At 36.5% G+C, this 14979-nt stretch overlaps 1 protein-coding gene across 4 annotated transcripts in view; it reads right to left on the bottom strand.

Moving 5' to 3' along the window:
- The window catches only part of CNBD1 (cyclic nucleotide binding domain containing 1), a 467325-nt gene that overhangs the window by 225983 nt on the left and 226363 nt on the right, over nt 1-14979 (bottom strand). For all 4 annotated transcript variants that reach the window (XM_020915691.2, XM_020915698.2, XM_020915693.2 and 1 more), the window contains one exon: nt 1078-1223. In XM_020915691.2, the coding sequence (XP_020771350.2) occupies nt 1078-1223 (146 nt within the window). The remainder of the gene's footprint in view (nt 1-1077; nt 1224-14979) is intronic.

Genomic DNA, 14979 nt, shown 5'->3' on the forward strand with positions numbered 1-14979 from the left:
TTACACCCAAGTACCGCATTTCGGACTCTTGCTGACTATGAGGTTTACTCCACTCCTTCTAAGGGATGCTTTCCTATAGTAGATATGATGGTCATGTGAATTAAATTCTCCCATTCCCATCCGTTTTAGTTCACTGAGCCCTAAAATGTCAGTGTTCACTCTTGCCATCTCCTGTTTGACCACATCCAGTTTACCTTGATTTATTCAATATTGTTCTTTTAGCACTGTTGTTTACTTTAATGCATCCACAAATGGGTGTCATTTCTGCTTTGGGTCTGCCTCTTCATTCTTTCTGTAGCTATTTCTCTGCTATTCCCCAATAGCATACTGGACACCTACTGACCTGGGAGGCTCATTTTTCAGGGTCATGTGTTTTTGCCTTTTCATAATTTTCTAGTAGGTATTAAGCAAATGCAAAAGAATAATGTTTAACTCTGTTGGTTTAGGTGTGTGTGTGTGACTCTGAGTGTGTGTTTATTTATATGCCACCACCCCAAAATATTAACATATAAAATGCTTCTGCTAATGCATCCATTATATCCCTTGTCAAGGCACTAGAAATTAAAATGGGAAACTTAACCAAAATTTGTCTGAAGTTGTTTTTTTTTTTCCCCCTCAATATCTGGATCAGTCAAGTAAGTACTTTGACTACTTACTGTCTTAACTATGAAAATCAATGCTACATTGGCAGCAAATGTGTGTGTCAATGAATGGTTTTCAAAGTGTGGTTCCCAGACCAGCAGAAACCCCTGGAATGTTATTGGAAATGCAAATTAAGCTTCATCCTAAATCTACTGAATCAGAAAACTTAGGTGCTGAGCACAGCAACACATTTCAGTGAGTCCTGAGGGATTCTGATCCATGTTCAAAACGGAGAAGCATCACTGTATACCTTTAAAGTCTAATTACCAAAATGTGAAGTGTTATTTGTTTCACTATTTATACCTTTACAAATGATGTATACACAAACAGTACATTCTAGCATATCAAGTGAAATTAAGATTATTATGACAGAAAACTCAAAATAGTGATACACGTTTTGTCTTGCCAAATTTTGCTCCAGATTAGTCAGTTTACCTGTGCTGCCTTTTATCCAGGTTTCAGAAATGACATTCTTACTAAGTATTTTAAGATGCTCATCAAGTAGTTGAGAGGTTAAATCTGGAATTGTTTTCAGCATCTTCCACACAATGTTGTGTTCAGATGGAGTCCTATGAATGGGCCTTAAAATAAAAAAGATTGCATATTAAGAGATTATAGCATAAATACAAAGAAACAGAGCAAAAAATCCTTGATTTTTGAATTTCCAAATTTGGTTATTCTTGTTTTTAAAATGGTTGCTCAAGAATAAGTGATAGTGTTTTCTTTTGTCTTAATAATATTTTAGACATATGTGTCTCCTTTCAAGATATGTGTTCTCCTTTCAAGATAAAGATGCAGCTCCATGAAACTTTACTTTAGGGTATTAAAGTTTAATTTACATATTTATGTAAATTTACATATTTAATAGAAAACACAGTGCCTTCAGTTTTAAGATTATATCTCTCATTATTAGTTATTATAATAACAATACCTTTTTAGACAGTAAAATGATTGATGTTTTAGCTATTATTTATTCTGTATTTTTAAAATACTATTACAATCACAGCAAATGAATCTGTAATTTAACATTTGAGAATATAAACGTTAACTTGAAAGATGCATGTGTAATTTTAAATAAAACAGTTATCCTATGATAGATGATATTTATTTACTTTTCATTCAGTTCACTTGCTCAGTCATATCCAACTCTTTCCAACCCCATGGACTCCAGCACTCCAGGCTTCCCTGTCCTTTATTGTCTCCCTGAGTTTGCTCAAATTCACATTCATTGAGTCAATGATACCATCCAACCATTTCATCCTCTATCACCCCCTTCTCCTCCTGCCTTCAATCTTTCCCAGCATCAGGGTCTTTTCCAATGAGTCACTTCTTTGCATCAGGTGGTCAAAGTATTGGAGCTTCAGCTTCAGCATAAGTCCTTCCAATGAATATTCAGGACTGATTTCCTTTAAGATTGACTGGTTTGATCTCCTTACAGTCCAAGGGACTCTCAAGAGTCTTCTCCAACACAACAGTTCAAAAGCATTAATTCTTCACTGCTCAGCTTTCCTTATAGTCCAACTCTCACATCCACACATGACTACTGGAAAAGCCACAGCTTTGACTCTACCTTTTTAAGTAAAGCAATGTCTCTGCTTTTTACTATATTGTTTAGATTTGTCATAGCTTTTCTTCCAAGGGGCAAGCGTCATTTAATTTCATGGTTGCAGTCACCATCTGCAGTGATTTTGGAGCCAAAGAAAATAAAGTCTGTCACTGTTTCCATTGTTTCACCATCTATTTGCCATGAAATGATGGGACTGGATGCCATGATCTTCATTTGTTGAATGTTGAGTCTTAAGCCAGTTTTTTCACTCTCCTTTTTCATTTTCATCAAGAGGCTTTTTTGTTCTTCTTCACTTCTGCCAAAGGGTGGTGTCATCTGCATATCTGAGGTTATTGATATTTCTCCCGGCAATCTTGATTCCACCTTGTGCTTCATCCAGCCCAGCATTTCACATGATGTACTCTGCATATAAGTTAAATAAGCGGGGTGACAATATACAGTCTTTTTGTACTCCTTTACCAATTTTGAACCAGTCTGTTGTTCCATGTCCAATTCTAACTGTTGCTTCTTGACTTGCATACAGATTTCTCAGGAGGCAAGTAAGGTGGTCTGGTATTCCCATCTCTTTAAGAAATATTCTTAAGAAATAGTTTTCAGTTAACTAGCACCCACTTTTAACATCATTTAAAACTGTGTACTTCAGATGCAATAATAATTAGTACTCAGAAATGGCATGATATTATAACCAAATCCTGAAATAAATGTCATTGATTAGCAATCAAACAGAGATGACAAGGAAGTAACATCACAGATTTTAAAAACAGACATAAATTTTTAGTGTTAAAACATTTGATATGGTAATTGCTTGCAATAATTTGAAAGATAGACCAAGCACCTGCATCTTCTCAGATAATACTTGGGAAAAGACAGAAAGTTACTGGGTTTTGTTTGCTCAGAGTTAGTTATATTATAAAAATTCACGCAGCCATGAATTATTACCTGGGTAAAATTGACTAGTTATCAAGCTAATGAAAAGGATTAAAGAAGATTCAGAAATGAACTGTGTAGTTAGATACATATAATAGCCACATCTACCAATACGGATGAGTAGCTTAATGCTTTTCATCAAATTGGAAAGATTTGGCTATTCTCTCTTCAAATAGTCTCTCTTTTATTTGTTCTCTCCCTCTGGGATTCTCATTGTGTTGATTCTGGTATACTTGGTGGTGTCCCATGGGTCTCTGAGGCACTGTTCATCCTTTTCATTCTTATTTTTTCTGTTCTTTTGACTAGATCATCTTACTATGTACATCTTCTTGAAGTTTATCAAACTTTTCTTCTGCCAGAGCTAATCTATTTCTGAACCCTTATAATGAAGTTTTTATTTGCTACTGTACTTTTTAACTCCATAATCTCTATTTGTATCTTTTTTGTAATTTCTTTTATTGATATCTGTGTGGTGAGACATTATTATTCTCATGAGTGGGTGAAAGTGTTAGTCACTCAGTCGTGTCCAACTCTTTGCAATCCTTTGGGCTGTAGACTGCCAGACTCCTCTGTCCATGGAATTCTCCAGGGAAAAATACTGGAGTGAGTTGTGATCTCCTCTTCCAGGGAGTCTTCCCAACCCAGGGAATGAATCCGGGTCTCCTGAATTGCGTGTGGACCCTTTAATGTCTAGGCCACCAGGGTGTGTGCCCTCCGTGTGCGTGCTTAGTCGCTCAGTCATTTCTGACTCTTTGTGATCCCATGGACTGTAGCCCGCCAGGCTCCTCTGTCAATGGGTATTCCCCAGGCAAGAATGCTGGAGTGGGTTGCCGTGCCCTCCTCCAGGGGATCTTCCCAACCCGGGAATTGAACCCAGGTCTCCTGCACTGCAGGCGAATTCTTTACCATCAGAACCATAGTGTCCAGCTAACTCTCTGTTCATTTCACTTATTCATCTAATGCTTATTTGGAGATTTTCTTAAATGCCTGAACCATTAAGTCACCCAGCTTTTACCAATGGGCAGGCTGTTTTCATGTTCTACTTTAATTCATTAGATACAGTTTACTTTATTTCTTTGAACCTCGTCATAATGGTAGATTTAAAATCTTTGTCTACTAAGTCTAACATTTGAAACTTCTAAAGGCATTGTTTGTTCTTGGCTGATTTTTTTTCCCTACAAATGGGAGACACTTTGTTATCTCTTTGCATGTCTCATAATTTTTGTTTAAAATTGAACAGTTTGGATAATGTAGCAGATCTGGAAATAACTTTTGCCCTCCTTCCCAGGGCCAAATAGCAGCAAAGCCTTATGAATGTGGCTTTTCCAGGACACCGCTAGACAAACAGTGTAGCAGTGATCTGGGTGTGGGTTTTTAACGTGCTTCTGAACAGTCTGTCCTTCTAGAAGTTTCAAGGCTGCCAGTTTTTAAGACTATCACAGAACTGGAGATAGAAGGATTAAAATGGGTCAAGATAAAAAGCTACAAACCATGCTGTTTTTCTTGAATAAATGCTCCTCATTTGGTTGCATGCATTTGATTAATTTCAGAGTTCTGAAAAAAAAATTATTTTGGCAGTCTTTGCCAGTATTTCATTGCTTGTATAGAGAAGCAGACATACAGAGGTCCTCAGTTTGCACGTCTAGGAGGCCTGGACTCCGTGCTGAACCTTAAATTCGCTGATGGATAGCAACACCCCTAATTTCCTCCCACAGCACAAAGTCAGCATAGATTTCACTCAATGACAAGCAGTAGGAAGTACATGTGGATCTTGTGGGTGGGACAGTCAAAAACATTCATAAAATCATATTACTAACAGAAGACATTACAAGAAATAAAGTTTAAAAGTCTGGAGGTCATCCCAAAATTATAACTATTAGTTTGATTAAAAAAAAAAAAAAGAATGGGCTTATAATTTACATATTCTAACTGAAAATGCAAAACCATTTCTTATGTTCAAGTAACATAATCTTACTCTGGAAATCCTATTCCTATAAATAGTATTTATATATTCCTACTTTTCAGTTTAATTCTGTCTTTCCTACTCAAACACTCAAGAATTTTCAAATATTTGGAGTATCGTGCTTGGAAAATGTGAAACAAGAGAGGGGCTGTAACTCACCTCCGGGCTCCTATCACCACGTCTGTCTCACTTGGGCTGCCCCCGTGGGCATTTGTCTTTAGGGTGTCTGAGGCTATGCAATGACAAACGATGAAATTCCCCCAACATTTTTCAACGCAGTCTAACACACACCCTGGTGTTTACTATCCTTGAAATATTGTACTAAGGCATTCAGTTCTGAAAATCTGACCTTTGCTTCCTCTCTCTAAACTGGACTTTTTCTCTTTCAACCTCTACATTTCCTGTCTGGAAGGAACTTTTACACACATCATACCCACTCCTTCTTACATCTTCCTGATCCACTCTTAATGTAGAAAAATTTCAGTGAAAGAAACCAGACTAACAAAAAGCAGACATTCATATATTGAGAGAGACTTCAAAAACTATAGTGTTCAAACTAGTACCAATAAATAAGCAAAGCGAAGCGAAGCGAAGTCGCTCAGTCATGTCCGACTCTTTGCAACCCGTGGACTGTAGCTCACCAGGCTCCTCGGTCCAGGGAATTCTCCAGGCAAGAATACTGGAGTGGGTTGCCATTTCCTTCTCCAGGGAACCTTCCCAACCCAGGGATCGAACCCGGGTCTCCTGCATCGCAGGCAGATGCTTTACTGTCTGAGCCACATAAGGAGTCATTTAATACTGTCTTTCTTATCATTATCATCATTACGAATTATCAGGCCACTTACAGTGGTATTAAAAAAAGGTTATTCCCTTTGCATGTTCATTTACTCATTTTTTCTATTTCTAGCCCTAATTCCAGCTGGTGACAAAAAGGAACATCTTAATATATTCCCAGTATTTCAGGCATTGCAGTTGGAAACAAAATAATGATATGATTTCTCTTCCATGCCTTTCTCTCCTGGTGATCATCTCAAACTTCAGAACTTATAAAGAGCCATGACAAGCAGGCCTGTGGCTTCTGATCACCAGCACCTGCGTGCATTGGCGTCTGCTGAATTCTGTTATGTGTGGTCATTGGCATTCACACTATTGTTCTCCAAGCCTTTATTTGTTTCAAGTTATAGGCACACACCATCTATACTGTGTAAATCTCTAGCTAACCTGTTGACTTTTTCACTCTCCACTAATCTATCATCCTTCTTGCTGGTGAGAAGAGAGTTGGATCATTTTAGAAAACATATCTGTGGCTGTGGGAAAGTGTTCAGTGTTCTCTTAAGGTCTCTATACTCCTAACACTAATTTACTTAGATTTGTAGATGAAATGGAGCGTCTGCATTTTTTTTCTTCATAATCTAGCTTTCCTAATAATCCCTAATTTACTAGATTGAAGAGTAAAATAAACAAAAAATTCTTGCACTTGTCTCTTATCAATACGACATCTTCTAGTCAATTTAAATACTGAGATGACATGAAGTTTAACTTCCAACACTGGCAGACTCACGTGGCCTTTTTAAAAAGATTTAGACTCTTTCATAAAAATGCTTGTCTTCCATTGTTACTGCACTCACAACACTTCTCCCCAAGAGGGGATTCAAGTGTATAAGAGGGATTGACTGGGTCCTTGTAGCAGTGGCTGGAAAACCAGTCAGACTCCACGTGCAGAAAGTCTTGCTGAAGAAATATTATAACTTATATTAAAAGACACATAAATAGAGCCATTTAACTTGAGTAAGATGCTTGCCAATAAAATTGTAGTAAATCAGAACATGCAGGTGCAAGTAAATGGAGAGAACGGCGGTGGAAAATGCTATAAGAAGCAATATTTAAACTAAAAGAGAGGTTTACTTCCTTAAGGACACATAATTAAGGATGATTAAAAAGAAATTGAAATACTAAAATATGCTAAGTGAAGAACAAATCATTCTAAGACACAATTACACACACATGCACATAACAACAAAACTTGCAAAATATTTCTTGGAATCAGAATTCAGGAGGAATGCTGATTGCAAGGAAAATTTATCGAGGAAGAGTTGCTAGAAGGCCCATGAAGTTCTCTAAAATTGAAAGCAAACTTCAGAGGGGCTGATTAACTTTTTCTTCTCAGTGATTTATAAACATCAAAGAAAATATCTTTAGGTCCTGTCATAAAACAATTAATTTTTAATTGGAAATGAAGATATTTGTTGGATAGAACTGGTTCATATAGTTAAAGAGCTATCAAATTAAAGAGGGATTGAGATTATTCTGTCAGGCAATTTGAGTAAAAGCTATAAAGAAATCATGTTTTCTAATTAAAAGTAAATTAAAAATATAAAAAACAATGAAACAGATCCTTGGGAATGTATGGAAAAATTCAAATATTTAGCTCCTTATCAAGTCCTCCTGTTTGAGTGCATATTTTCTTTCAATAATGATTAAAAATATCCAACCAAACAAAAAGCATTAGGGAGCTAAGTCTTCTGTACTGTGGGAAACTTGGTATTCCTTCAATATCCCTGAGAATTTGGGGGAAGCTTTCGTTTCCTCAAGTTGCTTATTATTGTTATCCCATTTTCACTGAATATTTAAGCTCTGGTCTGGACAGCAGAATTTGCTGTGGTCAGTATTACTTTGTTTACTTTTAAATAACGTCTTATTACCACAAAAGAGCTTCAGATCATATGGAGAACAGATTGCTACTTGTTTTCAATTTTTAATATTTTTACTAATGCTCTCAGGTGGTTTTATATATATATGGATGGGATGAGGCTTCCCAGGTGGCGCCCCAGTGATAAACAGCCTGCCTGCCAATGCAGGAGACATAAGAGATACTGGTGCAATCTCTGGGTTGGGAAGATCCCTTGGAGTAGGAAATAGCAACCCGCTCCAGTATCCTCGCCTGGAGAACCCCATGGACAGAAGAGCCTGGCAGGCAGAGTCAGGCACGGCTGAAGCAACTTAGCATTCACACAAGGGTTGGACAAGAGCAGTGGTGTTCAAACACACATGGTCACAGAACACTTTGTTCAAACTAAATCTTACACAGACTTGTATATAAATAAAAGCAGACCTACACTAGTTTAGTGAACAGGAGGCTAGGTGAGTTTCCAAACTAGACCCAATTCTCCTCCTTCACACCTGAAGGAGCAGTGAGAGATTCACAGAGCCAATGTAAAATTACACAAAATCCAAGGTTGCTTTCAATATAAATGTTCTATTATTTTATTTAGTTGATTGACCACCACTCTAAAATTCTTTATATTTTCATAAATTACAAGGAATTATATTTCCTAAATTCAATCTCCTCCTTTTAAAATAAGAAAATTTAAAAAAAGAAAATTGAGGCTTACATATGTTAGGTAATTTGTTTAAAGTCACACAGGTAAGAAACTGGAGAGTCAGAATTCTATCCCAGTAGTCTCATTCTGGATTCTTGGTTCCCAATCACAGCTAAAACTTCACCATAGTTGGGTTTTTTTTTTTTTTTTTTTTGAGTTATTGGGTAATTGAGTTAGGGCAGGGACTATTCCAGGTTTTATTGAGCATGACAAATTATAAAGCATAAATTTATAAATTACAAAATTGGAACAAATGTATTTATTTAGGAAGGGAAGCTTATTCCTTAGTCCATAAGGATTTAAACTAACGACATAAACTAAGGACTAAACTAAGATCATGGCATCCGGTCCCATCACTTCACGGCAAATAGATGGGGAAGCAATGGAGACAGTGACAGACTTTATCTTCTTGGGCTCCAAAATCACTGCAGATGGTGACTGCAGCCACAAAACTAAAAGATGCTTGCTCCTTGGAAGAAAAGTTATGACCAAGCTAGACAGCATATTAAAAACCAGAGACATTACTTTGCCAACAAAGGTCCATCTAGTCAAAGCTATGGTTTTTCCAGTGGTCATGTATGGATGTGAGAGTTGAACTCTAAAGAAAGCTGAGCACAGAAGAATTGATGCTTTTGTTCTGTGGTGTTGGAGAAGACTCATGGACTGCAAGGAGATTCAACTATTCCATCCTAAAGGAAATCAGCCCTGAATATTCATTGGAAAAACTGAGCAAAGAGTTGGACACGACTGAGCAAATAAACTGAACTGAGGAATGGAAGCAAGGACAATAAATTACGAAGTTTTAAAAGCTAGACAATTTCAAACATCATCAAATCTAGAAAAATAATACAGAATTTTTTAATTGGTTGTATAAGTACATCTAGATAGTGGAGGACAGAGGAGCCTGGTGTGCTGCAGTCCATGGGGTCACAAAGAGTCAGACATGACTTGGAAACTGAACAGCAACAAAATCTATTATATTTGTATTCTAAAATTTTTACTGCATTTCTTACACTTTTTTTTTACCTCTTTGTATGATACCAATTTTAAGTCATTTGTATTAAAAGAATAAATTCTCTTGAGCTTGGTGAGTAAAAATTTTTAAATTTATTCTCAATCACTTAGAAATGTTTCTTTTTTAAACTTTAGAATTCCTGTCAAATTTGGGATATCTAAGCCCACATTTGTTTCATGCATGAGCCTTAAAATGTGAAAAGCTTTTCCATGGATTCAATTCTCTCCTGATGCATTTCCAAGTATACACCATTTGACTGCTCACGTGTTTCTGTTACCAGGTTGCCATATAGTGATGGTTAATTCTGACCCAGTTAAGATGATTTTGGGTCCCTTCAGTGAGTGATAGGGTTAATGCTGACAGTCATTCATACACTAGAACAGTGAGCAGTAATAACTTGCATGTATAACAATGACTAAGAATCAAAAATTATATCCCACTAGACCAAAATGAAATATATCTTTAACTCAATTCTCCCTAAACTGGATCCACAAAACACCAGAAGCCACTCCAATGCCAGGTGTCATGAATGTCAAGCAAAGAAAAGAAAGTTGGCAGGCTAAGAGAAAACAAGTGATTAAAGTTAAAATATCCTACTTTTGTGAATTTTACAGAAACTTATGACCATGTGAATACATTTCTAAGGCCTCTCCCAGGGCTGTGGAAGGAACCTATGCTGATCAAATGACAGGCCTAAAACTTAAGCTTCATTACCTTCAGGGTAAATCTACCTGTGGCTTAAGGTCTAGTTATTAAGCAAAAGAAACAATAAGAAGAAAATAGCACCAATAATCAGACTGGATTAAAAAGTGAAGGCTTTGAATCTGGAGTGAAAAGAGGTAGAAATTTTTTTAAGGCATGAAGAAGGAACACAGAGCAAAATAAAGGTATTAGCCTGAATCAAAGACCATGGAGAAATTTGCTCAGGTTTACAAATTGTAAAAAAAAAAAAAAAGTTAACATTATAGTGTGGATTATCAGCTGGGAGTAGAATACCAGCAAGTCTATTCCATTTGATTATATCTATCCCTAGAGTCCCCGTAACTGGTGCACCAAGCCAGAGGATTTCCTCAAGGAACCCAAAAACTTGCTGCAATGTGATGGCATTATGTTTGGAAATACAAAAACATTTTCAGCTAAAATTCCTGGGTTTTAGCAAGAATATAACATTTGATCCAATGTTCTGTGAACCACAGATTATTGGGATAAAAAAAATCCAGCTGAAAAGGTCACTTTAATTAAAGGATGCACACACTCATACCCTTGGGCCTCCTTACTAATTTTAAAGGCATTATTTGTCAAAGGAACAAAATTATCTAAAACAGTTAAAAATGTGATTTTCCCAAAATGTCATTTATTTTTCTCCATTTTCTCTTTATGCTTTCAACTAATCCAGTATAAAATTATTTTCATGGAATCTAGTGTGTACCGGAATTTTTCTTGAATCAATGATTATTAATATGCACATCACCTTCTGTCTGACTTCTCATTTGATTACCTAATCAGTTAAGGATGAATGAACAGAATAACAATTTATTTTATTTGATCATCCAAATTCAGGTGACAAGGGTTGATCATTATCAGTTTTTCCAGAAATTGGGTTTGGTCAGTCATGAAATGCAGACACCAGTCACAGGATGGCTTGGGCTTTCTTTGCTATTCTTATACACTGTTGAAAATTAAAAGATCAGTGACAGCAACTTTAACTCTTCTTTTAAAGCTTAAAATCTATATATTCTAGAAAATAGATAATTTTTTAAAATGCCTCTTCTTTTTGTCTGGAGAAGATGAGTAGCGCTTTTCCTCGTGGTGCGAAAAAAATCAAAAGATATGTACCTTCAAGATAAAATAACAGATTTCCTACCTATCATTTCTCAGGGATGTGATTAAAGAATATACTAAACTAAACTGCTGATTGAAAAATTTTAGGAGACGTGGGTCATAAAACAAGTTTCAAAGAACTTAATTTATATATCCAACACCAATTTAGAGAATTTTGAGACCCTTCAGGAAAGGTACCTCATCAAAGAACATTTCTTTAACATCTTTCACAGACTTGGTTCCTAAGACCTGAGTGGTTAACAGTAGCCACACAAAAAGGGCATAAGTAAGATCTCAAAATATTTCAAAAGTCACCTATAATCTCACTTCCTAAACATGCTCAGGTTCAATAAATAAGATAACCATGGATTACCAAAATACACAGAGGTTTAGAATTTAGAGGTTTAGAACATTTCCCTGGAGAAGTAAATGGAAACCCACTCCAGTATTTTTGCCTGGAGAACCCCATGGACAGAGGAGCTTGGGGGACTATAGTCCGTAAAGTTGCACAGAGTCAGACACGACTGAATCGAGTCAGACACGACTGAATCGACTCAGCACACATCTTTTGTCCTTACACGTTTGAAAGAGCTGCGAAACAAAACTGATGTGATAGATTTCTCTGTAAGAGAGACTGGCAAGCAATTTTGTCAGGAATCTTAATTATTTTCAACTTAATCATCTTACTGCTCTTCTTATGATCAGAGGAATGTAATGACTACATGTTAAAATAAGAAGGCAAACAGTAGCTTCTACCCGTATTTGGATTTTTTTTTTTTTTTTTTTTTTTGGTCAGCTAAAAAAGAGCGCCTATTATCTGATCATCCATTCATTTTTTATTCAGCAAATAGTTCTGTGCAATGGTTGATTTTTAGATATTATTCTAAATATTGACACTTTTGCTATTCTTTAGTTGCTATGTCATGTTAGACTCTCTTGTGACTCCATGGGCTGTATCCCACAGGTTCCTCTGTCTTTAGGATTTCCGAGGCAAGAATACTGGAGTGGGTTGCCGTTTCCGTCTCCAGGGGATTTTCTTGATTCAGGGATCGATCTCATGGTTCCTGCATTGGCAGGCATATTCTTCGCCACTAAGCCAGTAGAGAAGCCCAAATATTGGCATCATACAACAAAGAAAAAGACAAATATGTTCCATATCTTTCACAACATAAAATACAGTAGAGAAGTCAGGTATTAAAAGAAACTTATGACTGTGGAGTGTAGGCTTCCTCGGTGGCTCAGACAGTGGAGAATCCACTCACAATGTGGGAGACCCGGGTTTGACCCTGGGGTTGGGACGATCCCCTGGAGAAGGAAATGGCAACCCACTCCAGTATTCTTGCCTGGAGAATCCCATGGACAGAGGAGCCTAGCAGACTACAGTCCATAGCACCGCACAGAGCCGGACATGATTGAAGCAGCTTAGCACGCAGGAACACGTGGCAGTGGAACTTCTATAAAACTACTATAAAGGGTAGGGCACTGCTCTATGGAAAGTAATAGAGAGACTTACCTAGTCTAGTTGGGTCAAAAATATTCCAGAAGAGTAAGTTGGGCAATGGGGAAAGGGAGGATACCAGTGTTGAAGGTATACGGAATTTCATGCCCAAAGGGCCAGAGTTAAGCATTCAAGAAGGACTGAAGACTATAAAAGAAGGTCCAGACAAGTCAGCACAGAGAAGGCAAGGAGGAAATAGGACGTGAAATGAGGCCAAAGGGACAGAAAGGTCACTTTTGACAAAGTGACAAAACCCTAGGGGCACTGTAATCTCTGTTAAGAATTTTAGACTTTGCCATAAGAAAAGTTAAAGTCATCCAAAGTCTTTCATTATGAGTAATAACTACAGGGATTTGCATTTTTTAAAAATTCACTCTGGCCATGCAAAGGAGGATGGATTAAAACTAATGCACTGAGATCAGTTAGAAGGCTATTAGAGCAGATTGTACAATTTCATCTAGCAGGTCGAGTTTTTTAAATCAGTTTGGAATATATTTAGTGAGTTTTACAGGTCAAGAAAAAAGCAGCATAATTCAGTCTCAAGAAGACTCCTCCATTGGAATAATGCTGGTATCCACCAGTATTAACACTATCGTAACAGGAGAGACTTTTGTCAGGATTGCTGACTAGACCACTTTAAAACTTTTCCAGTCCAAACTAATTGTGACTATATTTCAGTTACTGTCAAAATGCTAGCCCGAAAAAAATAAAATATAAGAATCGCCCTACTATTATCCTCTTTAACATATATTTTAGGGTGTACTCTTTCCTTATCTAATGTTAGGATCAAGGAAATAGACAAACTTAAATTTCATTAGGTTAGCTCTAACATTTCCATGATCTGAGGGGAAATAAATGCTTTTAGCAAAGTCACAAATAGTTACATGTGTCAGATGGATAGATGAGCAGGTATAGACATACATATATATATATATATATATATATATATGTATAGCTGTATTTCAGTATCTATCTGTAGCTTATATATCTACTTATCTGAAGTAGATTTATATATAGATATTGAAATAGATAACAAAATTTATATCTATGTCTAATATATCTATATCTAATATTTACATCTATTTATAGCTATATATATCTAATATTTATATCTATATCTAATTTTATATCTATGTCTAATTGAAATATATATATTTGAAAAATCTAGACATATCTGTAGTTAGCTACTGAAATATACTATTTTAAATATTTTAATTTTTTAAAATGTTTTTTTGAAAACTGGTAATAAAAATGACAATATGGAGAAAATCCTTAGGTTAGGCATTGAATAAAAGAAATACTAAAATGCATGATGTTGTTAATTACATACTTCCTTATTTGTTTTATGGAAGAAAAAACTTTGACACTGGAATTGATTTTTTTTTTTTGCTTTGTTTTGTATTTTAAACTGATTCTTTAAACTGATGAAAACGGTTGTTGTTTGGTCCCTAAGTCATGTCCAACACTGCAACCTCAAGGGAACCAGCACACCAAGCGCCTCTGTTCTCCACCACCTCCCCGAGTTTGCTCGAATTGATAGTCAGGGATGTTATCTAACCATCTCACCCTCTGCCGCCCCTTTCTCCTTTTTCCTTCAACTTTTCCCAGCATGAGGGTCTTTTCCAATGAGTCAGCTCTTTGCATCAGGAGGCCAAAGTACTGGAGCTTCAGATTTAGGATCAATCCTTCCAATGTACATCCAGGGTTCATTACCTTTAAGATTAATTTGATTTTCTTGCAGTCCAAAGGGCTCTCAAGAGTCTTCTCCAGCACCACAATTCAAAAGCATCAGTTCTTTAGAGTTCAGCCTTTTTTATCATCCAACTGTCACGTCTGTATATGACTACTAGAATAATCATAGTTGTGACTATATGTACCTTTGTTGGCAAAGTGATGTCTCTGCTTTTTAATACTTTGTCATAGCCTTCCTTTCAAGGACCAATTGCCTTTTAATTTCAGTCACCTTCCTCCGTGTCTTTGGAGCCCAGGGATATAAAATCTGTCACTGCTTCTGCTTTTTCCCCTCTTATTTTCCATGAAGTGATGGGACCAGATGACAGGTCAGGTGGTCTGGTATCCCCACCTTTTTAAGAATTTTCCACAGTTTGTTGTGAGTCACACAAAGACTTTAGCATAGTCAATGTAGCAGCGGTAGATGTTTTCCTG

Source organism: Odocoileus virginianus, chromosome 15 (genome assembly GCF_023699985.2).
Source record: "Odocoileus virginianus isolate 20LAN1187 ecotype Illinois chromosome 15, Ovbor_1.2, whole genome shotgun sequence".
Classification (NCBI taxonomy): domain Eukaryota; kingdom Metazoa; phylum Chordata; class Mammalia; order Artiodactyla; family Cervidae; genus Odocoileus; species Odocoileus virginianus.